General features: G+C 33.8%; 3 protein-coding genes across 4 annotated transcripts; 1 reads left to right on the plus strand and 2 right to left on the minus strand.

Moving 5' to 3' along the window:
* The first annotated feature begins 469 nt into the window (after nt 1–469).
* LOC139882624 (glycerol-3-phosphate 2-O-acyltransferase 6-like) lies at nt 470–13,035 on the plus strand. The gene is made up of 2 exons (XM_071866911.1): nt 470–1,116; nt 12,129–13,035. Exons 1-2 carry the CDS (start codon nt 490–492, stop codon nt 12,999–13,001), a joined length of 1,500 nt encoding a protein of 499 aa, XP_071723012.1. The 5' UTR covers nt 470–489; the 3' UTR covers nt 13,002–13,035.
* Nucleotides 13,036–13,723: 688 nt separating this feature from the next.
* On the minus strand, nt 13,724–18,554 carry LOC139882631 (uncharacterized). The gene is made up of 12 exons (XM_071866917.1): nt 18,412–18,554; nt 17,947–18,012; nt 17,777–17,870; nt 17,651–17,700; nt 16,667–16,716; nt 16,247–16,355; nt 16,071–16,131; nt 15,944–15,996; nt 15,690–15,782; nt 15,545–15,608; nt 14,255–14,362; nt 13,724–14,139 (listed from the first exon to the last, which is right to left on the minus strand). Exons 2-12 carry the CDS (start codon nt 17,971–17,973, stop codon nt 13,928–13,930), a joined length of 921 nt encoding a protein of 306 aa, XP_071723018.1. The 5' UTR covers nt 17,974–18,012; nt 18,412–18,554; the 3' UTR covers nt 13,724–13,927.
* A 1,165-nt stretch (nt 18,555–19,719) lies between these two features.
* On the minus strand, nt 19,720–24,750 carry LOC139882641 (protein NRT1/ PTR FAMILY 5.5-like). 2 transcript variants are annotated; one of them, XM_071866925.1, is made up of 5 exons: nt 24,614–24,750; nt 24,468–24,518; nt 23,220–23,434; nt 22,589–23,130; nt 19,720–20,706 (listed from the first exon to the last, which is right to left on the minus strand). In XM_071866925.1, exons 2-5 carry the CDS (start codon nt 24,490–24,492, stop codon nt 19,839–19,841), a joined length of 1,650 nt encoding a protein of 549 aa, XP_071723026.1. In that variant the 5' UTR covers nt 24,493–24,518; nt 24,614–24,750; the 3' UTR covers nt 19,720–19,838. The 2 variants fall into 2 exon arrangements, with proteins under 2 accessions (XP_071723026.1, XP_071723031.1); XM_071866930.1 differs by lacking the exon at nt 24,614–24,750 and having other exon boundaries at nt 23,220–23,823.
* Nucleotides 24,751–26,364: the final 1,614 nt, after the last annotated feature.

Genomic DNA, 26,364 nt, shown 5'->3' on the forward strand with positions numbered 1-26,364 from the left:
AAATTGATGCTTTTACTAACTTTGACTACATGTGCAATGTTACAAACCACAGGGATTACTGCGCAAATTTGTAAAAATAAAACTCAATAAAATCGACCCTGTAATACTTGAACCGGAACCGATTTTGGAAATAATTGGTTTTTCAAACGGTTTTTAATTGAAACCGGTTAAAAACTAGTTTATGCGCACCTCTAGTACCAACACTCAACTTATATATTCTAATAGTGTACTTCAAAAATCAAATTAATATGGTGCAACTTTACAATTCTCATGACACCCCCTACCATCAAATGAACCCAAAGTAAGTATTTAATAGTTTCAAAAGGTTAAATTGTGATTTTAAAATTGAGACGGATGGAGTATATCGTAACTACATATATAAAATTCAAGGAAGTATACAGTTTTCCTTATCAACACTTCTCCATTTCCTACTACACTCAACTCACATCACAATCAAAACCACTTAAAAAGTAATAAAGAAGCTAATTCATGGGTAAACAACAACCTAATAACTACCAACCGATCTCCAAATGTAGCAATCAAGGCCGATCGGAACAAACTGTGGCCGCTGATCTCGATGGCACCCTTCTCGTATCTCGAAGCAGTTTCCCATACTTCTTCCTCGTAGCACTCGAAGCAGGAAGTCTCGTACGGGCTCTCATACTCCTATTATCAGTTCCACTAGTCTACACAACGTATATAATCATTTCTGAAACCATAGCCATCAAAATTTTCGTGTTCATATCAATTGTTGGCCTACCAATACACGACATTGAGCTAGTTTCTCGATCGGTGTTGCCTAGATTTTACGCGAATGATGTACATCCTGAGTCATGGAGAGTGTTTAATTCGTTTGGAAAACGGTATATTGTAACTGCAAATCCTAGAATTATGGTTGAACATTTTGCGAAAAATTTCTTAGGGGTTGATAAGGTGTTAGGGACCGAATTAGAAGTGTCGAAAAATGGTAAGGCAACAGGTACTGTTAAGGAACCTGGTGTGCTCATTGGCGCCCGCAAAAAGAACGCGATCTTGAAGGAATTTAAAGATCGTGAAATGCCTGATTTGGGACTCGGTGACCGCAAGAGTGATAAAGCTTTCATGTCCATTTGTAAGGTGCGTATCAATTAGTCGTAAAACTACAATTCTACCAATTAATCTCTTGTGGTAAACTTTTTATACTACGTTTCACACTCATATTTACTCCTTCCTCAAAAAAGTTCATCAAATTACTTATTTTTTGATGTATTTATATGTGATTTTAATCTGGTTCTAACTAGTCTCATCTATGTGATTATTTGCCCTTGTCGAACAATATTTCGATCCGCCACTTGCATAGCTATAAATATGCTCTATGCAATTGTGCTCACAATTACAACAATGAAAAGTAACCCAAAATAAGCAAACGGTTTTTAATAATCAATATATGTATAATTTTAATTAAGTTTGTAATTCGTGAGTTTGTTTAACCAGCCATCAGAGCTAATGACTCGTTTACTGATAGTTAATAATATTAATATTAATATTATCCCTATATCTAAATGTAACGTCCTCCCAATAGGGTCTGGAAGAAACGTTACTAATATCAAATAAACCAACATATTATAATACGAGAACAATACTAAATGAGAAAATTTAACTTTATTGAGTACGCAGCGGAAAATGAAATGTCGTTACAATAATGGAAATAACGATAAAGTAATTGTTCATATGCAGAAGTAATAAATGCGATAATCTCTTGATCCTATGTCCAAGTAGCATCACATAAGCAGTAGATAGGAAAGCTTGAATTAAACAGCACCTGAGACAAAACATGCTAAAGTGTCAACCAAAAAGGTTGAGTGAAGTTCATAGGTTTAACAAAAGTAGTTATCGTTGTTTTTAGACCACAAGATTTAGTTGTAAAGTTGATCTCCCGCAGGATCAAAAAGTAGATCTCGCAGATCCAAAAGTTATGCCAGTGCGTGATATTTAGACTAAACGTTCAAGTTTGCCCCATGACAAGTTGTGTCTGTCCTTGTCGGTTTAAATTTCATTATCAAGTAATACAAAGACTGAGTCAAATGTATCGGGGACGTTACTCCCGATAGGCCTACCCCCAATAAATAAGCATGCCGCAGCACTTAAAAATATCACTGTAGGGACTTAGTCGGACGTAGCCGGGTATAGCATAGTTTTAGCAGTTGGTACTTGTGTCTAAATTGTAAATAGTAAAAGCAGCATGTGTCTCACCCCAAATAAGTTAAATAAGTTTGCTAGCAATAAAGAGTGGGGCTATGAATTCACCTTAGTAAGTAGGGAGAGAGTTATTCCTCGGAATAAAGAGTTGAACGAGTGAGCAGGAAAGTCAACCTATTGACATTTAAGAGTAGTTAAGTGTTTTGCCCATGTTTAAGTTTAAGTATGTGTTTAAGTATAGTTTGTTTTACTAAGTTTCTATTCCTAGTAAGTTACTATTTTTATAAAGTTTCTATTTTTAGAAAGTTTCTTATTTTACTAAGTTTCTATGACTAGAGAGTTTCTACTTTTATGAGTGTTTCCATTTTAGGATACTTGCCGTATTAGATAAGCTTCCAATCACCCCTTTCCCTTCGAATGGCTAATTTAGATCTAGGGGCTTGAGCCATAGGACCCTTTAAATCGGAAATCCAAACCCTCTGCCTAGAATCTCGTAGAAACCATTCGTCAAGAAATTTCGAAGATCTATACATCTCTAATACATATCCCAAAATATTTTTGTGCTACAATATAATTAGTAGGTTATAGGTGCTAGTAATAGTAATAGTGTATACATGTTAAGTAGTATTAGGGTTTCATTAATTAGGGTTAGTTAATTAAAGTAGTAATTAATAACTAGGGTTTAGTAATTAATGTCCTAGGGTTTCATAAATGTTTAGAGTTTAATTAATTAGGGTTTAAGAATTATAGTTTAGGTGTAATTAGGGTTTAAGGTTTTAATATGTATATGTATATATAATTCGTATATATATATATATAAAAATATTTTTTTTACATGTATATATGTATATATAAATCTAGGTGTGTTTATGTATATACTTATGAATAACAAGTTTATAATATGAATATGAATTATCAAAGATCAAAGTTTATGTAAATAGTTTAGGGTTTATGTTATACCTTTGAAGATTCAAGATAATTAACAAAGAAAAGATGAACACGATGAAGATGGAAGATCAAAGCCTTGAAAATCTTGAAGAACTCCTTGAAGATTCTTGAAGAACACGAAGAACAAGCTTGAAGATCCGAATACCACAAGAGAGGGAGAGGGAGAGATTGTTTTTGAGAGAGGATTTTGGTGTGATTTGTGAATGAGAAACTAGGAGTCTAGGAGTATTTATATAGTGCAAGTATTAGAGTGTTAGTCAACATAAGGATGTTCTAATTAATGATTTTATTTTGTTTTATAATTTTTAGTCAACAAAAGGTGGTACTAGTTTATAATTAGTCAACATAAGGATGTACTAGTTTATACTTTATTTTTAGTCAATATAAGGATGTAATTGTTTAAGATTCTTTAGTCTCATTATTATTACTATTATTATTATTATTATTATTATTATTATTATTATTATTATTATTATTATTATTATTATTTACATTTACTACATGATAAGTATTATTTTCTTTTTACTAATTCATGACTTGTATTTATTTTTATTTAGTTCCCAATTGTTTTATTATTTATATAAATGTCACTTTTTATTTATTACTTATAGATTAATAGTTATAAATAATATTACTGAAATGCATAAATTTTAATTAGCAGTGAGTGTCGAATAAAAATTTATTATTTGGTCAACGTTAAATTGATTGTGTATATAACAACCCTTAAATAATTAATACGTATAGTCAGACAGTAAACCCTAGGGTCATTTCAGTAATTTCAGAAGTCAAAAAGTGAGGGTTGTTATAGTACCTCCCCGTTAATAAAAACTTCGTCCCGAAGTTTTAGGTAGACTTCTCGGATGCATCAGCAGTTGAGAAGAGATGGGGATATTTTCGTTTCATATGGTCTTTGCGTTCCCAGGTATATTCGGGGCCTCTACGCGAATTCCAACAGACTTTAATGATAGGTATGTTGCTTTTACGCGTTTGTTTGACCTCTCCTTCCATGATTTCTATAGGTTCTTCAACGAAGTGCATTTTATCATTAATGCGAAGATCATTCAAAATGATGATGTTATACAAGTCATTTCAGTAAATTGGATACATGAAATGTGTTATGAATAGTATTGAGCTCATTTAAAACCTTGAGCATTTTATGCCACAATATTAGGGCAGACAAACAGAGAGGAGTTCGTGAAAATCACAGTCATGAAATTTGATAGAGATCTTCATTGTTTACAACAAGAATATTTTAATGATGAATATAAGTTGAAAAATAAAGTTTTATCACTATTGAATAATATGGATAAAACGATTCGTTTATAGGAAGAGTATAAACGAAGCAATCATAAAAGAGTGAAATGAGAAAATTAAATGTTCGCCTTAACTTTTGACGTAGTCACGATTGATTTCCGGAATTCAAGGAATTAAAGGAAATCTTCGTAATCTATAAGATTTGATTCTCCGGTAATTAAGGAATTTGAGATTTTCTTTGATTAAATGCGGTGGATTGTCTCGATTGTTGTGTTTGGAATTTTGCTATAAATTAGCTTCTTCCGTTTCATTATCTTCACCACTTCTATACTTTCTTCCTCAATTCAAACTTCCAAAAGATTAAGAAAATGCTTAATCCAGTTCTGATCCGGGTTATTATATTGACCATATATGCAGTCATTCTTCTTTTTCTTTTACCGCCAGAGGAATCTGTTTACTTCTACTATGCTCTTGGGGTTATAGTGTTTTTAATTATCCCGTGTCTTTATATTGCTATACGCATTGATATACACGGTTTGTAATTTCGGAGTCGTTATCGGGCTTTATATTTTCCCTTATATGTCGGAGCTTTATGCTTTTGTTTCCTCTTCCCGACTTCAAGTCAAGCGAGTAATGGTCCAGAATTCATAGGTATGAAGTTTTGAATGATCATAATATATAAAGTAGAAAGGAAAGGTAATAGCACGATTTAATTTGTCATATTACCAGAATATCCGGAAAAGACCGAATCATCAAGAAAAATATTTTCTTGATATGTTTAGAGGTTAAATAGAATGTAAGAGTCGTGTAACATGGAAAATGATAATTATAAAATCTATGAATCATCATCTTCCATTAAAAACTTAGCATGACTTACTGTAATATAATCACGTTGGCCTGACGTCATTATATTATACTAACTCATGCTTCAATTCCCAACACTTCTTCAAAGCATTTATAATTTAAACTCGAATTTTACAGAATATAGAAACTAAAACAGTTTCCTTTATAAAGATATCGCAAAGAGATACTTAATTGCGGACATGAATCGTTATGAAGATATCTTCCGAAATATAGAGGATATTTATGATGATATTTTGGAATTTCTAAGTTCGAAAGTTGATGAAGAAAAATTTTCCGCAAGCTTTTAACATGACTTCGGAGCAAGATATTCTCTAAAGATTTCACCGGATCCAAAATTACCTGGATTCTTTGAATATAGGGTTTGGCCCTTGTGTTTGTCCTTGGTCTCCTCCATGGTTAGCTCAATCCGTTTTTCAGTTCCAAATTTTCTTTTGAGCTTTTCCAACGTACCATTCTTTATTATCAAACTGTTGGCCCTTAAGACCATCTACAATTTTTCTGTTTCCTCTGCATTTAATGCAGCCATATTTGAATCATCGGTTATCAATCCGAGATGGTTTCAAGAAATTTCATTTTTAGATGATTAAACGCTGATTGCGATCGTCAAGATTCAAAGGATGTTTTCAAGAATTTTGAATTTGAAGTGTTTAAGCGTAAGATGCATCCATCAATGGATCTAACGGTTGACGAAGAAATGTTGTGATTTTCAAAAGTAAGGAATGGTAAGTTCGGTGGTTTGATGTGATAATTCATCATAGAATACGAATGAATATAATTCATGAATGTAGTGATCTTTAGGAAGATAACACTTGCTAAAGCTTTACTTAAGTTCCGATATGTCAAAATCAGAATATGTAACTGAATTTGTATGAAAATGGTTATTCTTTGGTGAACATATACATATATCATGTGAATGTAAGTAGTATAGTTAACAACTGCTGAATCAGAATGGAAGAATGTACAATGTAACATATTTATATGAGATATGAATATCTCTCGGGTTTTACCTACCCGTTAAAATATTTTTCACAATTACAAAAGAGAAGATATACGTTCATATATGTATTCTTCAGATGTAATCATGGTTTTAATGAGTTAATATAATATTAAACTCATTTGATTTGCTGTTGAAACGAGAATAAATAATCTCCAAAACCTTTGAGATTTCATAATTGTCGTGAAATATTTCGCTAATGAAGTTATGAATCAATACTTCATCATTCATTATTATTGATATACTTCAGTATATGATGTTGGTGCTCGTGGAATTCTTGTGAAATTCATAAGGCACTAATGATGTTTTCTAGAAAGTTTCGAGTACATCGAAAATTAAAGTATACAATCAATCATGTATTTGAGTAATACACTTGGTTTATTACGAAATGGAGTTTATTGTGTTGAAGCAATGATTAACGATTGTTAAGTTATTAACAAAAGATGTACATCATAGCATATTATGATATGAATTAACCATGTAGTACATACTAGTTAAGATTCACACGTAATAGCTTAGTACGAAAAGATTTACTATTGTTCCAATCCATATATATAAAGTATACATATGTAATTCTTCAGGAAGAATGAGTCAATACATCTTAACTCATTATTACTAATATTCCTTGGTATCTATGGGGTGTATGATGTTGATGTTTGAGGTACTGAGTGTGATGTTGAGGCGTGGAATGCGGATGTTGTCGTTGGTGAAGCTGGTGATGTTGGTGGTGATGTTGGTGGTGATGCCGATGGTACTGGTGGTACTGGTTATGCTGCTGGTGCTGCTGCTGGTTTTCGTAGGTTTCGCACCATATTCTCCAGAGCCACTACTCGAGCGCGAAGCTTGTTGACTTCTTCTATTATTCCGGGATGATTGGAGGTTCGGACAAGTGGATGAATAAGATCTAAAATTTTAGATATTATATATTCGTGACTGGATATCCTGGAAATGAGGGTGAAAATAGTGTTCCGAACGGGTTCGCCAGTAAGTGCTTCAGGTTCTTCACCAAGAGGTGAATTCGGTTGGTGGAAGGGATCACCTTCTTCTTGTCTCCATTGATTAAGTTTACTACGAACCCATCCCCAATTCATCCAAAATAGATGATGGCTGATTGGTTCGTTCATTCCGGTTACGCTGCCATTGGAGCTCGAAGAGTTCGAGGAATCCATATTATGTGTTTGGAATTAGGGTTTTTGATATGAGATTAGTGTTGAATACTGGATGATATATTCGTCTCCTCGAATACGTGTATATAGCAAAAAGATTTCCTTAATTTACGGAGGGAATTTAGGAAAAGTGTTAGACAAAATCTATTGGGATAGATACGATAAGATATAATAAGATATGATGTGTCTATACTTTAATAATGGTAGTATGACGTGTCGAGATCATAAAGTGATAAGTATGTAATCTAATAATCTTTTGATTAAAGACTTTCAATTCGTATACTGTGATAACCCAATGACATTTTTCGATTCACAAACCGATGCATAAAGGCATAAGGCATATAGGTACGTGATATAACAGGGAGTTATATACGTTTGTGTGTGAGTAGTAACAATTATAAGAGTTTCAAAATCATGGATAATATTTCATGTAATACATATGTAATACACATAACCATGACAGATGACTTATGAATGTCAAGAATTTCTGAAATCATTGTGTCGCATTTAGATGCGGTGGTGTAATTGGATAGTACTCAGGAAAGTGAGAAGAGTTCTTAGATTAGCTCGGCTTTCTAAGATAAGTAAAGTTTCTAAAGTATAGTGTAGCATTTAACAGTTAAAGTCAACAATTAAAGGCACTATGGTCAAGAAAAGTTGTAGTCCTACATTAGGAAAGAGACTTTGATTAGAATCTTTAAGTCTAGTTTGGTAAAGCATGATTGTTAAGATTATAAGGCAATCCTAAGTGCTTTAAGTGTAAGGCAGGAAAGGTTATAGTTTCCTAGATTGCTAAGGCACCCTAGCTAGCAAGTAAGGCACACATAAAAATGCAATCCTGGTTCTCTATAACAGCCTGGTTATGCTCTGATACCAATCTGTAACGTCCTCCCAATAGGGTCTGGAAGAAACGTTACTAATATCAAATAAACCAACATATTATAATACGAGAACAATACTAAATGAGAAAATTTAACTTTATTGAGTACGCAGCGGAAAATGAAATGTCGTTACAATAATGGAAATAACGATAAAGTAATTGTTCATATGCAGAAGTAATAAATGCGATAATCTCTTGATCCTATGTCCAAGTAGCATCACATAAGCAGTAGATAGGAAAGCTTGAATTAAACAGCACCTGAGACAAAACATGCTAAAGTGTCAACCAAAAAGGTTGAGTGAAGTTCATAGGTTTAACAAAAGTAGTTATCGTTGTTTTTAGACCACAAGATTTAGTTGTAAAGTTGATCTCCCGCAGGATCAAAAAGTAGATCTCGCAGATCCAAAAGTTATGCCAGTGCGTGATATTTAGACTAAACGTTCAAGTTTGCCCCATGACAAGTTGTGTCTGTCCTTGTCGGTTTAAATTTCATTATCAAGTAATACAAAGACTGAGTCAAATGTATCGGGGACGTTACTCCCGATAGGCCTACCCCCAATAAATAAGCATGCCGCAGCACTTAAAAATATCACTGTAGGGACTTAGTCGGACGTAGCCGGGTATAGCATAGTTTTAGCAGTTGGTACTTGTGTCTAAATTGTAAATAGTAAAAGCAGCATGTGTCTCACCCCAAATAAGTTAAATAAGTTTGCTAGCAATAAAGAGTGGGGCTATGAATTCACCTTAGTAAGTAGGGAGAGAGTTATTCCTCGGAATAAAGAGTTGAACGAGTGAGCAGGAAAGTCAACCTATTGACATTTAAGAGTAGTTAAGTGTTTTGCCCATGTTTAAGTTTAAGTATGTGTTTAAGTATAGTTTGTTTTACTAAGTTTCTATTCCTAGTAAGTTACTATTTTTATAAAGTTTCTATTTTTAGAAAGTTTCTTATTTTACTAAGTTTCTATGACTAGAGAGTTTCTACTTTTATGAGTGTTTCCATTTTAGGATACTTGCCGTATTAGATAAGCTTCCAATCACCCCTTTCCCTTCGAATGGCTAATTTAGATCTAGGGGCTTGAGCCATAGGACCCTTTAAATCGGAAATCCAAACCCTCTGCCTAGAATCTCGTAGAAACCATTCGTCAAGAAATTTCGAAGATCTATACATCTCTAATACATATCCCAAAATATTTTTGTGCTACAATATAATTAGTAGGTTATAGGTGCTAGTAATAGTAATAGTGTATACATGTTAAGTAGTATTAGGGTTTCATTAATTAGGGTTAGTTAATTAAAGTAGTAATTAATAACTAGGGTTTAGTAATTAATGTCCTAGGGTTTCATAAATGTTTAGAGTTTAATTAATTAGGGTTTAAGAATTATAGTTTAGGTGTAATTAGGGTTTAAGGTTTTAATATGTATATGTATATATAATTCGTATATATATATATAAAAATATTTTTTTTACATGTATATATGTATATATAAATCTAGGTGTGTTTATGTATATACTTATGAATAACAAGTTTATAATATGAATATGAATTATCAAAGATCAAAGTTTATGTAAATAGTTTAGGGTTTATGTTATACCTTTGAAGATTCAAGATAATTAACAAAGAAAAGATGAACACGATGAAGATGGAAGATCAAAGCCTTGAAAATCTTGAAGAACTCCTTGAAGATTCTTGAAGAACACGAAGAACAAGCTTGAAGATCCGAATACCACAAGAGAGGGAGAGGGAGAGATTGTTTTTGAGAGAGGATTTTGGTGTGATTTGTGAATGAGAAACTAGGAGTCTAGGAGTATTTATATAGTGCAAGTATTAGAGTGTTAGTCAACATAAGGATGTTCTAATTAATGATTTTATTTTGTTTTATAATTTTTAGTCAACAAAAGGTGGTACTAGTTTATAATTAGTCAACATAAGGATGTACTAGTTTATACTTTATTTTTAGTCAATATAAGGATGTAATTGTTTAAGATTCTTTAGTCTCATTATTATTACTATTATTATTATTATTATTATTATTATTATTATTATTATTATTATTATTATTATTTACATTTACTACATGATAAGTATTATTTTCTTTTTACTAATTCATGACTTGTATTTATTTTTATTTAGTTCCCAATTGTTTTATTATTTATATAAATGTCACTTTTTATTTATTACTTATAGATTAATAGTTATAAATAATATTACTGAAATGCATAAATTTTAATTAGCAGTGAGTGTCGAATAAAAATTTATTATTTGGTCAACGTTAAATTGATTGTGTATATAACAACCCTTAAATAATTAATACGTATAGTCAGACAGTAAACCCTAGGGTCATTTCAGTAATTTCAGAAGTCAAAAAGTGAGGGTTGTTATACTAAATGGTATAGTGGAAATGAATAGTCCTATTCATTTCCCCACTTTCAACAAACTTAACTCCTTAACTTTTAATTACCTATATCTAAATGGTATAGTGGAAATGAATAGTCCTATTCATTTCCCCACTTTCAACAAACTTAACTCCTTAACTTTTAATTAAAATACAAATCGAACCCTCCACTTTATACGTTTATTTTTCCCCAAATTTCACAAGCTTAACCCCCCACCTTTTATTAAAATACAAATCGAACCCCCACTTTACTAACTTTTTTTTTTTTTTACTTATATTCAATTTTCACAAACTTAACCCCCTAACTTTTATTAAAATATAAATCGAACCCCCACTTTATACGTAAAGTTTTTTCAAATTTCACAAACTTAACCCACTAACTTTTATTAAAATACAAATCGAACCCCCACTTTACTAACTTTTTCTTTTTAAAATAAAACCCGAACGCTAAAAGAAGCAACTTTCACAAAAGGAACAACCCTTCAATGTTATGTCGAAAAAAATTCTTTTTTACAAAATAGATCAAGACTTTTTTTTAACTCGCATTCAAAACGGAGCCCCCGGCGCGAAGCGAGGGCTCCACAACTAGTTAATATTAATATACTACTCCGTATATACTATTCATTTGTAAATATTGATTGATTTGTTGGCATTTAGTAGTTTGTAATGTGAAAGAGGGTCGTGTCGAAGTAACTTTGTTTTTTTTATATATTTTTCACATTTTTTTTTTAATTTTCGTACTTACTCCGTATTAATATTAATATTAATATTAATATTAACATACTATTCCGTATATACTATTCATTTGTGAATATTGATTGATTTGTTGGCATTTAGTAGTTTGTAATGTGAAAGAGGGTCGTGTCGAAGTAACTCTGTTTTTTTATATATTTTTCACATTTTTATTTTAATTTTCGTACTTACTCCGTATTATCCTTTGGTCCATCCAACATAATAATCCTGGCTACGACATTAAATACATATCGACGTGTAAGCATTTAAGGTCAAGCAATCCGTACTACAAATTCTTGTTTTATTTTATTTTATTCTTTTTTCTTTTTTCTCCAAAATAACGTTAACTTTATAACAAAATTTTTTCATAAAAAAAAAACAAAAAAGACGAATAAAGATATAACCGATTACAAAAGCACTAAAAGGCTCAGGGGTAGTAAACGAACCATGTACTAAACATCGAACACAAGCTAACTAAACTCGAGCTTTATGTATGTGGATAATGCAAAAAACATGATGGGCATGTGAAACATTAAAGGCACCAAAGTACACAGTAGTAAATAGGCAGTTTATGGAATTTTACTCATGTTTGCCTTGCCATGTTCTCATTATGTTGATTTCATACGTTCCACATTATTACAATATGTGACATCCAAATTCAAGTTAATTTAATAGATAACAAGTGTAATTGTTATTGATTATCTCATTCATGTCGCAGGAAGCATATATGGTACCAAGAACGAAATGCGATCCTGTACCTAAGAACGAGCTTCTAAGTACGATTATTTTTCACGAAGGTCGTTTAGTTCAAAGGCCTACACCGACAGCAGCGCTATTAATGTTTTTATGGATGACAGTAGGCGCGTCACTATCACTCGTACGGATATTACCCTACACTTTTTTCACCCCGAAGATTTCTTCTTTTCTATTTAAGATCCTTGGAGTCAAGATAATCATCAATGGCACTCTTCCACCTCCTACACTAGGCGCAAGTGGTACACTTTTTGTATGCAATCATCGAACTGTAGTAGATCCTTTTTTTATCGCTTATGCGCTAGGAAGAAAAGTCAGTTGTGTCACATATAGTATTAGTAAGTTCACAGAAAGAGTAGCTCCGCTTAAAACCGTTGCGTTATCAAGAGAAAGAGAAAAAGACGCAATGTACATCAAACAGTTGCTTAAAGAAGGCGACACCGTTATATGCCCCGAGGGAACTACATGTAGGGAGCCATTTTTGTTACGATTTAGTGCGTTGTTTGCAGAGCTCACTGATAACATTGTGCCTGTTGCAATTAATACGAAACAGAGCTTGTTTTATGGAACAACGACTCGTGGTTATAAGTTACTCGACCTATTTTTTCTGTTAATGAATTATAGACCTACTTATGAGATTACCTTTTTGAGTCAACTGCCGTTGGAGTTCAGTTGTGGAGGTGGAAAGACTGCAATCGAGGTCGCGAATTATGTTCAAAAGGAAATAGGTAATGTGTTGAAGTTTGAGTGCACTCGTTTGACTAGGAAGGATAAGTATCAAAGTTTGGCGGGAACGGATGGAACGGTTGTGAACAATAAAGACGATTCACCGTGTTGAGTAAAATGGTTCTTATACATGAATGGAATTGTGTCATATTTACGCATAAGCTTGTTTCATTAACATTAACAAAGAATCCAAGTAGCACTTGGTAATTTTTGTTAAATTTGAATACTACATTTTTTATTCAAATATGTGAATAAATCATGGCTGTGGTGGTATGTTATTTATGTAACAATAATCTTCTTTATAGTTTATAGTATGTTGTGTGGTCATGTGTCGCAGAGAAAAGGCGAGAGGAGTGTTTATAGCCATGAAAATGATTAAGAAACCATGAATGTTATGTAGAGGTAAAGTATGTGATCTTGTAATATGATATGTTGAGGTTCACTCTATGAAAGTTATACAACAAAGTTGAAATCAAACTTTCTAAGGGTAATAATGAATTTAAATACAAGATAGATAAATAGATAAGAGCGGGTCCTCGAGGTTGAGGTTGATTGTTGTGATCCGATTAGTTCATTCCTTTTATTTTCGTGTATTTTTTGGTTTCTGTTTGGTTTAAATGTTTGTAAAGTTTCTTTCGGGATGTTAAGGAAGCTCGTTTATAGATAGTTTTTGTTTAGATAGTTGTTTTTTAGGTGCAAGCTTCCCCGTTTTCTTTTGTCCTTTTGTATTCATGTTAAGAGCGTTTTCTTTTGAAAAACGTCATCATTTTCTTATGAGTATTCGCTTTTTCGCCCAAAAAAAAAAAAAAAAGATAAGGTTTTCTCTATCCGACATACCGAGTGAAATTGAATCAACCACATCATCTGGTAAAATTACTAATTTTTGTCAAACAAATTAGGAGGTACAGAATTTTGAATCTAGTACCATGGATGTCCAAAGTTTAACCAAGTTCGAACCAAGTAAGCCAAAAGTTGGCGATAATATTTAAACAGAAGCAGTAATATGGTTAGTTTTACCGAGACGTAAGGTAAACCTTTTTATACTCCATGGTTAGAAGCTTTCTTCATTTCCAAAGCTGTTTTATAGGGAGGGTCAATTGGAGGCTGGACAGGGTCCAAGATCTTGTAAGTTCCGTCAGGGGCTTTAGGAAGAGGATATGAACGGTCCGAATCATAACCGCTAAGGTCCCCACAAGCCAAAAATGGTATATAAACCTTGTTTGGCCCTTCTAGCCATCCACTACTACAATCTGTAGTATAATGATTAAATGAAGATCAACAAAATAAAGAATCTCACAAGATAATACGTAGATTTCGATAACATAAAATCCAATCGAGATGTACATAAATGGTTGATTAAGATACCTAAGTCGTCTGCACCAGAAGGAGTTCCAACCTTCTCAAGAAGTCGATGCAGATCTTTTTCATTGAACCCTTCAGGAGGCGAATAATTCTCACAAACAGCAAATGCCTCTATTTAACAAAGATAATGAAATAATCAGATTTAATTCATGACATCGTAATTATGATGATTATTACAGTGTACACATGTACATCATGATAATGATTGATGTTTCACAAAATCTGTGATATAAACTCTTTTCGTACAGTATTCATTATTGTTTTTGGGTCACTGGAATGCCACTTTGTGTTTCATTCCAACCCTTGGTTGTAAATATCAAGTTCAGACCACATGATATTATTAACTCTTTTGCACGCTATCCCTCATCACTGTTTCTACACCAAATTTTTGTGTGCATGTGTGTTTATGCATATAGAAGCTATTATATAATCAACATAAGTGACAATGAAGGCTGCATGGAAAAGGAATAATTACGTATAGTTTGAGCTCTATATTGATGACTACGAGTTTAAAGATTTCTAAATGTGCAGCACTACACTGACCAAAAGGGCCAAGAATGAAAGTACTAAAATAGAGCAATGATATGAACTTTTTTGTGAATTATCCAAGCAATGTTATGTTTATTATTACTCTGAACATTTTTTACATTTTATGCATTATATAATCTGGCTCTAACAAAAACATTTAAGGAGTGGTCAATTTTCATTCAGCTAAAGTCTTCCCTTTGCAACAAACCCAATAATTCCATCACAATTATAGTGCTTAAAACAATAAAAGCATGACTTCACACATAAACACGACAAAGACTATAGTCATCGAACACATTATGTGCAAACATAACATGCATCCCGGACATACCTACCATAATCTATTATATGCTGACTGACAGCAGTACTCCCCTTAAATCCTTATCTATAATCTCTCCATATGAAAACTGCTTATCATCTTTAATTTTAGTACAGACCATGATTCTAAGTTTTAAAAAAAGGTAATTTAACCATCAACTTAATTGATAGAGGACTAAACACATGTTGGTATCCATATTTCATATCGTATATTTCTTGACACCGAGGTTCAAATTTTACTAGCAGCAAAACTTAGGATGGCCAAGTAAGGGTCAGAAACGGTCAGCGTACATCTCAGTAAAAGATATTCCCCCACCCCGGGTAGCCTGAACAAGAAACCTTATCCGTTTACCCGTTTACGTTCAAGACGGGAAAATGGGTATTTGGTGGTCACTTGGGAAACATCTATACGCTAGCTCAAATAGACATGGCTTAAGTGAAACTCACCAATGCTTGAATTTCTGCTACTTTTGGGCTTTGCAAGAGTTACTTCTGTGAAAAATAGTTTTAGCTGCAAGATAAAGCAGATCACCCATCATAAAGTGGCTACTTAAAGATCAATGACTTCAACACATTAAGGATGATCTCAAACCTGACAGTACAAGAGGCTTGTATCTTTCCCCCTGAAGATCTTTGCAATAAATTTACCACCATTTTTGAGTATGTGAGTTACAATTGTTAAACCCTGAAAGTCAATTTTCCAAAATACCTTTTACCATTGAACGAAATTCAGAGATTCACAGATATATATCAACACCAAAGGAACGAATGCTATTCAAAAGTTACATCCTTTTCGCAATATAATATTAAACATATCTATTATAAAGAAGGGAATGGTTGAAATACCGCCAATATCAATTGTGATTGAACAAATTCATCCATGTCATGGAGTCCAGTTACTGCATTGTGATATATAATAAGTTAAGGGAAACAAGGAAATTGGACAAGTAGTAGAGCATGTTAGTAAATTTACCATCAGGAGCACCATCACAAACAACTAGGTCAGCCTTGCATCCATCAAAATGCCTAATTACCTGAAAATATATATATATAAAAAGGGCATATGAAGAACCATCAGATTATTATTATCTCGAATAATAAAAAGTGATGGTGATATGATATATAAAGAAGAAAAACATTTCAACACACCACTTCTGCAGTTCTAGCATTTGTTATGTCTCCTTGAACTTGAATAACACCCTCAATTGGAGCCATGGGTTGTAAATCGATAGCAACAATAAGCGGAAGTTCCTGATCCCTGTAAATTACACATATCTTTTAGAAGCAGGTGTCTTAACTAAAAGAAGAAAACAGAAAGTTAATTTTATGCAGTTATATACAAAATCTCGTATAATTCGGCATATTAACATTACTGAAAATTGTAGTCGCTTGAACAGTTGAACTAGCAAAGACATAATGTAATGCCCACATCACCCAAATTAGGCGATGTGTTAAAAGACACGAAATTTTCTCTTGAAAGGAATAAAAATCCACATTAGGGGTTACATGTAAATGGTGACACTCGGGTTTGCATGTAATGTTAGTTCAAACGTATCTAACTATACTTACTTTGTATCAGATGATAGCTTAGCTGGGAGATACAACTTACGACTCAAAACCTACAAATTGAAAATTGAAGATGTAATGTTAGTGTAGTGCAAGTGTGCACCACATAAAATATTGATGCGAACACAATTTGGTAATGCTCAATAAACCATAGATAAACAAGGAAGGTTATATATACGGCCCCTGGACCTGTGACCATAGTGGAGCTTGGGAAAAAAGCTACTGAACATAGTATAATATTATGACCGTTGTAAAATTCTTATTTATCATACAAAAAAAGGTCAGAAAAAAAAAAGCAGAGTCTACATGAACAGGCCTCATGATAGAGCAAGAAAAGACATGTCTAACCAATTCCAAACTTGTTACACATGCATTTATGAAGAAAATCGACGATAACATCATACCTTAACAATAGCCATTATGACTTGAAACAAGAAAACGATAGGAGGAAATATTCAGAAATGTAGGAAAAAGAGTGGAGATATATGAAAAAGAAATAGAAAAGGCGCTATAATACATCCAAACATTAGAACTAACATCAAATACACTGCGGTATAGAAATAGAAAATTATGTGAATAAGCAGGGTTCCTCAGCCATAAAAGGATGTTTGTATACTTGTGCATAATAATATGTCAGTGCATTCAAGCTGTTAATAGATAAAAATACATACGTTTTCTAGGCATAATATATGTGCACATCCTGTTATAGGAAAAATGAGATGTAAGCAATAGAATGAAATTTTCAATGAGAAAACTGTAAAACCTAGTGGTATCTTAAATCGGAGTGATACTTGAAATGATCAAAAAAAATTACGATTTCAGAGAAGAGGAAAAAAGTCAAATATATACATTAGTCAAGCATAAGCATATAGTTGATTCTTATATATTTATATAGGTTAAACAAATGAATTTATTACCAGGGGACAATAAGGATAGACATAAAATTGAAAAATAAAGTGATCATTTTGACATAAAAGTATGACATACCTGACTCCAGCTACCGGGTGCAGCACATAGATCTACCACATGTTTAACTCCTGATAATCAATGATATCATACATATGAATGATGTTTTGCCAATATGTATAATTCCATTGTTGATTAAATTCTCACCTTCGAATATGTTGAACTCCTCGTCAATTTGAAGGAGTTTAAAGGCACTTCGTGCACGCCAACCTTCTTCTTTTGCTTTCCGGTAATAAATATCCTATACAAAATTTATCTAGCCAAACTATAACATATACACCAATAAAGATCAAAAAAGAATATAAAATCAATGATACCCTTTTATCTCTTGAGGCCTTTCCCATTTCCTCGCTTATTCTTCTTCCAACACCTCTTAAGGAACTCTAATATCCTGAAGCACAAAAAAAAAAACTTACTATATATAAATACAATTAGATTCAAAATATATTAACCAAATTTGCCTCACACAAAACTTATACAATTATACATCTCAACTTTCGCACATTTACTAACTTAAATTCAAATCTATCAACTTGACTTGCAAAATGTGGTCATCCAAAATAACATTCATAAATTTCAAATATACAAGTTCAATATGGCAAAAACTGCACACACGAGAGTCACACACAAGAGTCACAAGAAAAAAAACGCATTCACATCTTAACAGTCACGGCCGCCAAATGCTACTAAAGGTAGAAAAAATTCTGGTTGACAAGTTTTATCAAACAGTTGGTGTGCATGATATTAACAAAAAGAAATTTAGGTTAAACGAAAGATCATACCAGCAGGAAATATAAATTACGGTAAAGAAATTGCAGGAAGTGAAATTGCAGCCGAATTAAAAGGAAGAACAGATTGCAGTTTTGCGGCGTTTTGGTACAAGCAAAGTCAATTTTAGAGGTTTCAAATTGGGTTTGATTTACGAAGAGCTCATCAGCTTAATGATGTCATACGATCAAGGGTTATTTTAGTCCTTTACTTATTTGTTGGCTTAATACTTCTAATTCCACTTAATTTTTAATTTCAACTTCTCTCATCTAAATCAGCAACCAAAAAAAAAAAAAAAAATTCTTTTAACTAAACACTCCATATTTGTACTAAATAATACCCAAAAATATACATATAAAATATAAAGTGTACAGACAATTAAACACAAGGTACAAATAAAAAAATAGTAGATTCCATGAATTCCGTGAGAGTGATTGTTGCAAGACTCGCTAACATGGCCTTTAACAATTTGGTGGCTATCTTAGTTAAATAACTAAGGATAATATGGGTTAACGGGAGCTGGTGGCGAAAGATAGGAAGAGGCCTTATTGTTAAAGCTTTTTTGGTTAACATTTTTTCATATGAAATAACTTTAGCTCACTCAATTGCTTGTCAAAAACGAATTCCCCGACTCGAATTGATGGACCCATTTTTGTCGCATAAGACGGATTCGATACTTAGGTTACAAAAACATTCCCGAACTTCCACCACTTCTAGACGGTGGCGTAATCATAAATTTTTTTCACCGGGGGCAAATTTTTATAAAACCGTTCATATTCACTGTAACTTTTTTTCTTCCATTCTTCCATGAAAATAAACCTTTTGGGTCATGGGCCTTTAGGTTAGGGGCAAAATATGAATACTTTTAGGCCTGGAAAAAATCTACCGAGAGCAAAATAAAAAAATTCAAATTTTAAGCCTGATATTTAAAATTTACTGAAAGTAGGTGCTCCTTCCCCTTAATATTTTCGCCGCTGCTTGTAGACCTTTTCTCCATATATCCATGGCATGTTTGCAAAATATAAGAGAATATTCAATAGATCCAATATCTTCATCGCATAAAGGACAACGAACCGAGCCTAAGTTTATTCCTCTCCTCTATCAAAGTTGACACGAAATAGGAGCCTTCTAAATTTAGCCCTCCACACAAAAATTCCAGTCTTTCATACTATTAAAAGCTAAGATGGATGATTAACTACAAATAATACAAACTTAATGAAATTCATTCAGTTAAGAAACAATACAGAAGAATATGGATTCATTATAATTGTAATTGCAAGCACCAACACACTTTTACATTTACGTCAAAATCATTACAATATTACAATTACATTACAATTACAATTACAATATACATGAAATAGACACCAATAATGATCAAAATAGATTTTACCAAAGAGGAATGAGCAACATGTACAAAATGTACTCGTAACATGTTACCTTAACAACAACAAAATTTCGCATTGTCATTAAAACCCGGATCCATTTGTCCGCCTTCTCCTTCATCGACATCATCTGGTGATTCCTTATACTTATAAAAAAGTGCAATAACAACATATACAACAAGATTAGCCGCACTTAGCGCAGCCAACACCCAGTAATAACGATCCAAATGGCTCCTATTTAACGAAAACTGAAACCAATTCGGCTTATCATTTTTCTCACTAACCTTTCCCCCAACATACACAGACAAAACACTAGCCATGCTTCCTAACCCTAACACACCCTTTGTGAAATGACCCAAATACTTATGCATAGACTCAGGGGTTTGGTGCTTAAAAAAACTACTAATACTCGTATTCGAAATACCATCAACGGCTGCAAGAAGCATAAATTGTGGAAGGAGTGAAAATATACTCATCGGTATCATCTCATCGGGTTTGTCTACTAACCCATGAACCCTAATCCGATTTAGTCTTCGAGTTTCCACTTTTGCTGAAGTAATGCAACATAACACCGAGATAATCATACCTGTTGCAATCCCGACTGGCGGAGCGTATTTTTTGCTCGGTAACGATTTTGTCAAAAACGAATAGAAGTATGTGGATACGTAACTTGTGGCGTTATAGAATAAAAGGAAGATTGGAATGGTGACTTTTATTTTTCCGATTTTTTTATCCAAGTGATTAGCTTGCTCGAGAAAGTAGGTGTTACCTATAGAAAGCACGATTCCGATTACAATGAAGGTTAGCCACATTGGGAGCATACGAATACCGATTTTGGTATCTTCTACTTCACGTACGTTGCAAACCTTCCATTTTTCTGATTCGTGCATGTCTGGTAACTTAATAGCTGCCTTGTCTAAGCACCTGTAATAAATGTGTAAGAGTATTGCGGGTTTGATTGGGTTGTCTAAGCACCAACGTGCATAAAATAGTTGTACAATTTAATGATTGTCACTATTAAGTCAATGTGTAACCACCATGTACAATCATTTTATGCACGTTAACGACAAAACCTTAAAGGCCTGTCGTTAACAAATTCCAAATAAAAAATAGCAAGATAGCAAAGGTGAAATAGTTCAACAATCTTTTATAGTAAATGGGTAAAATGGACCAAATAAGTTCAAAATCACATATCTTTTTTGTTTCTTAAAGTATACAACCTTAAACCACCAAAATAATTTGGGCAAAATCCATAAAAAGGTAACATATTATACCATTTTTCCTATTTTCGGTAATCTATTTCGTTTCGATATAAAAAAAGGAGTCCTTTTTCTAAAGTTAATCAAATAAAGGGGTGTCGTTAACTTTCTCTGTTAAGCTGTATCATGTGTCATACATGTGAGGGTATTTTCGTCTTTTCACATAAAGCTTCAAGCACACAAACAAATCCAAAATCAGATTTAGTTCATATTCATCTTTGTTCTTCATCTTCTTCAAATGAAATTTGAGGGTTTTTGATTTTGTTAAGTAAAACGAGTTCTGAGACCAGATTTAAACTCCTAAACATTATTATAATTCTCGTCAACAATCAGATCCGTTTAACAATTGCAGAATTTTCTCAGATCTGAGGTCAAACTTTATGCTCATATGGTCAACAAATCAATTGAGACGAATCTGTGAGTTTCAGTTATTAATATTGGTTGTCGAGTGTTAGTATATTAATATCGAGCAACTTTCGTGCTAAAATCACCAACTGAAGTGGCCTGAATCACGAATTACGATTTGAAGTTCATGAAGAAAACCCTTACTGTTCATCATCGATTATGAAGGTTGGTGCTGTTTTGATCCTCAATCGTTCACATAGAGTGTTAATCGATGCTTCAGGAATACATTACGACTGATTTCAGGCGTCAATCCAAACAATTGATACGTTTGGCAAATCTCATGATGAACAGAGTTGGTTGCCATTGTTTTGTGTTGAAGGTTAGAATTGAACCTAGGCTGAAAAGAAATGGCAGCAAGTGATAAACTTTGGAATCTTTAGATATGGTGCTAGATACAAACTCGAATGACGAGTTTAAATTGGCAGTGAAAAAAATTACTTTGAATTGTAGGGACAAAAACAATTGATTCTAAGAATATCTTGTATAGCCAAGCAACAATAATAACGAAGTGGTGGCATAAAGGAATATTTGTGTGAGAAGGATTATAGTTTAATAATAATAATAAGATTTATGTGTTGGTGTTTAAATTTGTCAAAAAATCTCAAATTTTTTTTTTTTTTTGAAGAACATGAAGAACAATTGAACAAATATGAATATGAACTGAATCTGATTCTATGTGTGCTTGAAGCTTTATGCAAAAAGACAAAAATACCTGCACATGATACAGTTTAACAGAGAAAGTTAACGACACCCCTTTATTTGTTTAACTTCAGAAAAATGACTCCTTTTTTTATATTGAAACGAAATAGATTACCGAAAATAGGAAAAATGGTATAATATGTTACCTTTTTATGGATTTTGCCCAAATAATTTTAGTCGACTTATATTATGTTCGCAGTCACATATAAATTCCTTATTTATAAGAAAAAAAAAAAAAAACTATTTAGAAAAAGTGTTAACTTGTAAGTCCAATTCGAAGCGGACTTTCTTTACTTGTACCAAAAATGACTTGTTTCAATCAAACCCATTTGGACTCATTATCCAACTCCCTGACCCGCCCATCTTGCCACATCTAAGAAAATCAACATTTACTACCAGCTTCTATTTTAAACAGAAGAGCTAAAAAGAGAGAACCAGCTAACCTGAGGCTGCTGGTGGAACGAACACCATCTTCATTGTTGAGCTGTTTATAATCCGGTTTTGGTTGAGATATATTTAGAGAAGCAGCTACAAAAACTCTCAATGTAATAGTTAACGGACTTCCAATTGGCTTTATCCGTTTGTAATCCTTAAATCCCGTCAAGAACAAAATAGTTGCCACCAATGTACATATAGCAGGTATACCGAACCGAATCGACCATGGCTTTATATATGGAAGCCCAATACCTCCAGCTATTAGTACAACCACCACCATAATCAAACCCGGTATCTGCCATAATATTTTCATCTCGTCTTTATCTCCCTCTCCCTCTTTAGCTTCAACTTTCTCTTTCTCTTCATTTTCAACTTTCGTTTGTAGTTCTAAAAACGATGCTAACGAGACTACATGACCAGCCATCCCGACTGCTATTAACGGTAACGAGATATAAAACAGGACTTTTTGTGTATTTCCGATACATTTTTCCTTGTAGTCGTTACACGGGCCAAAAACAGGTGGAGTTGACATGGACAATAGTCCTAATCCCTGAAAAATTTAAAATTAATTTCAGGATTTTTTAAATTTTTTTGAAGAAAGTGTTGGTTACTCGAGAAATGCAGATATAAATCACTTACGATACTATACGAAATGCTAGAGATCACAAGCATATTAAAGTCACCTAGGAAGGCGTCAACAATGAACGCAAACATAATGACTAAAACTGGTGTGATTCCATTCCAAATGTTAATGATACCAGCAGCATGTGTAGTGCTTAGATTCCAAACGTTTGTTAAGTAGGTCATCATCACATACATTGCAAATGCAGCTAACAGATCCGCCCATATCAACACTGCAATTCCAAAAGGAACAACATAACTTATAAATTTACATATATATGAAGGAAAATTACCTAATCCTGTGAAGAACCCTGTACTAGTAGTGAATTATGAAGATTGTAAATGCGTTTTGATGGGTGAACAGAGGAGGTCGAGCATATTTACTCGGATGTACGCAATTGGATTATCTGGTGGCCGTTTACGTCCCTTTTCCTTTTAGAACGACAATTTTGGCATCGAATCCTCTCATTTACCACCCACACATACGTTAGGAAGAAACTACTCGCATCCATCGCGCAAAGCGTACCCGGAATGCTTTACGTTAACTGCTTGGCCCGCACAGAGTGAAGGATACCAGAGGCACAACCTTTGGAGAAAACTCCCCCGGGATTTGAACCTGCACCTATTTTTTCAAGGATACGGGCCGAAAACCAACTGAGTCTTTTTACCACTCAACCAACTGTAATTATGTTACAAGAACACTGGTAACAGGGGCGGATTTATGTAGGGGCAAGGGGAGGCGCCCGCCCCAGTGATTTGCAATTTTCAGTGTAAGAATTTCAGATTTTTCGACTTTGCCCCGTGGATATTTTTTTTTTTGCCCCAAGACCTACATATTTCGCCGCAAAACCTTCAAATGTTGTACAAAAAATCCAAATTTTGCCCAAAAACCTTCAAATTTTGCCAAAAAACCTCCATATTTTGCCCAAAATCCTCCATATTTTGCCCGAAAAAATTGCTACTTTTTAAAAAAAAAAAATCGCCCCAGGTGAATCCGCATCCGCCACCGACTGGTAACAAGATTATACAACATACGAACATTTATATTTTATATACTATATCATTCTACAGTTACCCTTGACTTTACTTTAGCTTTGAGGAAAGAATTCGTTTTTCTTTTTTTCTTTTTTTTTACAGAAAGTTAACATGAAGATATTCAAAGTATAACCTTATGTCCATGATTCATATAAATACAAATGATTCTTTCAATGATAAGTTATAATGTTTCTTAATATCAACATTTTGAGTTTGGTTTGGATGAATTACCTGAAATTCTAACAAAAGAAGCCATTCCGGGTCGGGTTGACTTTGAACTTCCTGCAGGCAAATCGTCAACCAATAATTGAATGAATAAGGGAATTAATAAAGAAACAAACCTAAATTTATATAAAGAAGAATCAAATGTTTCTTACACTTCTTCTCCCTCTTTGCCTTGGGTTAGTTGAAGAAGAATCAAATGTTTATGAATCATCATGATTCATGTACAGTAATATAATAAATTCATAAAGAAAGACCATATTGACTTCCACGCAAGTGGCTGAGTGCCTCGTACCAATATTATACAGAATATATTAACAACATACAATTTTTCTTATTTATTATGAATAGTACTATTTAATTTTTCACTTTTCACAAACCTAACCCCTAATTTTTATTAAAATACAAATCGAACTCTCACTTTATACCTATATTCTAACTTATTATTTATCTCATCAATATCACCAAAAATACTGAATAATAACACCCACCACGCTTTCCGACTTCTACACTGCGCTCAAACAGTAGGACCCACATAGGCCACTACTGCGCTACATTTTTTTTTGTCTCCAACGATAAAAGAAACAACTTTCTTAAATAGAACAACCCTTCAATGCTACCAAAAGATGTCGAAAAACATTCTTTTTTACAAAATAGATCAACTAACTTTAACGCTAAAAGAAGCAACTTTCACAAAAGGAACAACCCTTCAATTTTAGATGTCGGAAAAAAAAATCTTTTTTACAAAATAGATCAAGACTTTTTTTTTTAACTCGCATTCAAAACGGAGCCCCCGGCGCGAAGCGAGGGCTCCACAACTAGTTCATATTTATTTTGTTAAATTGTTAGACCGTATATAATGTAGCGTGACATCTTCTTTTTTCCGTCAGTCGTTTTCTACTGGGTCCTTCCTCTCACTCCGGTGACAGGCGGCGACATTAAGTGGATCCACTTGATCTCTGTTTTCCGGGGTACGGATTTTCCTTTCAGGTTCGATTTTCTTCATGTTCTTAGTGTACTTGTTCTTTTTTTTTTTGTTGCTGGATCTTGCCGGATCTTCTGGCCGTTCTGTTGGTAGGCAGCGAACTCCTTCGGAGTTCTACCATCAGGGTTGGTTAGGTGTTTCGGCTTTTTGAATGGTTCATGATCTGGCCGTTGGATCTCTATTTTTTGTTTCCTTCTTTGTAAAACTGGCGGATTTATTGGTTGGTTTAAGCTCTGACCGGTTTTTCCGGTTTGGTACTCGTTTTCGGCTTCCCTGAGTGGGTTCTCCCTCCTGTGGTCCGGCTTCCGTGCTCCCCTGTCGGAAATCTGGCCGGATTCCGGCCTGTTAGAGGTTGGGGTTCGGTTAGTTATGATGGTGGGTTTTAGGCGGGTTTTCAGTCGGGTCCTCGTGCTTTGTCGCTATTCTCATGCGTCGCTCGTTCCATTTATCCCGTCGTTGTCCTTGTTCGGGTGGGGTCGACGTCGTTGCCAGCGTTGCCAATTTATTTGGCTTCGGCAAATTCATGTTTCTGGGGTTGTCTCTCGGGGTTTTCTGCTGCCCGATTGGTGGATTACATTTGTTCAAAGATGCTAGGGGATCGTGGGTTTTTGGTGGGTTCTTCCGAGTGTTTTTTGGTATCGAGAGATCTCTTTGGTTACCGGCCTCGGGGCGGGTGTTTCGTGTTTGTGTTGTTGACGATTGGCGTTTGCTGACGAGGACGGAGTTGTTGGTTTGGCTTGAAGGCTTTGGGGCTCTGTCTTTTTGCCTTTAGCATTTGGTTTCTGATTGTCATTTGTGAGGGTTTATCTTGCTTAGAGTAATATGTATCGAGGTCTTGTGGATCACTAGGTTTACACTTTTAGGGTTATTCAAGTTTGTTAGCCTGTTTTATCAATCACGTGTATTGATTAAGTTGTTTAC

Source organism: Rutidosis leptorrhynchoides, chromosome 1 (genome assembly GCF_046630445.1).
Source record: "Rutidosis leptorrhynchoides isolate AG116_Rl617_1_P2 chromosome 1, CSIRO_AGI_Rlap_v1, whole genome shotgun sequence".
Classification (NCBI taxonomy): domain Eukaryota; kingdom Viridiplantae; phylum Streptophyta; class Magnoliopsida; order Asterales; family Asteraceae; genus Rutidosis; species Rutidosis leptorrhynchoides.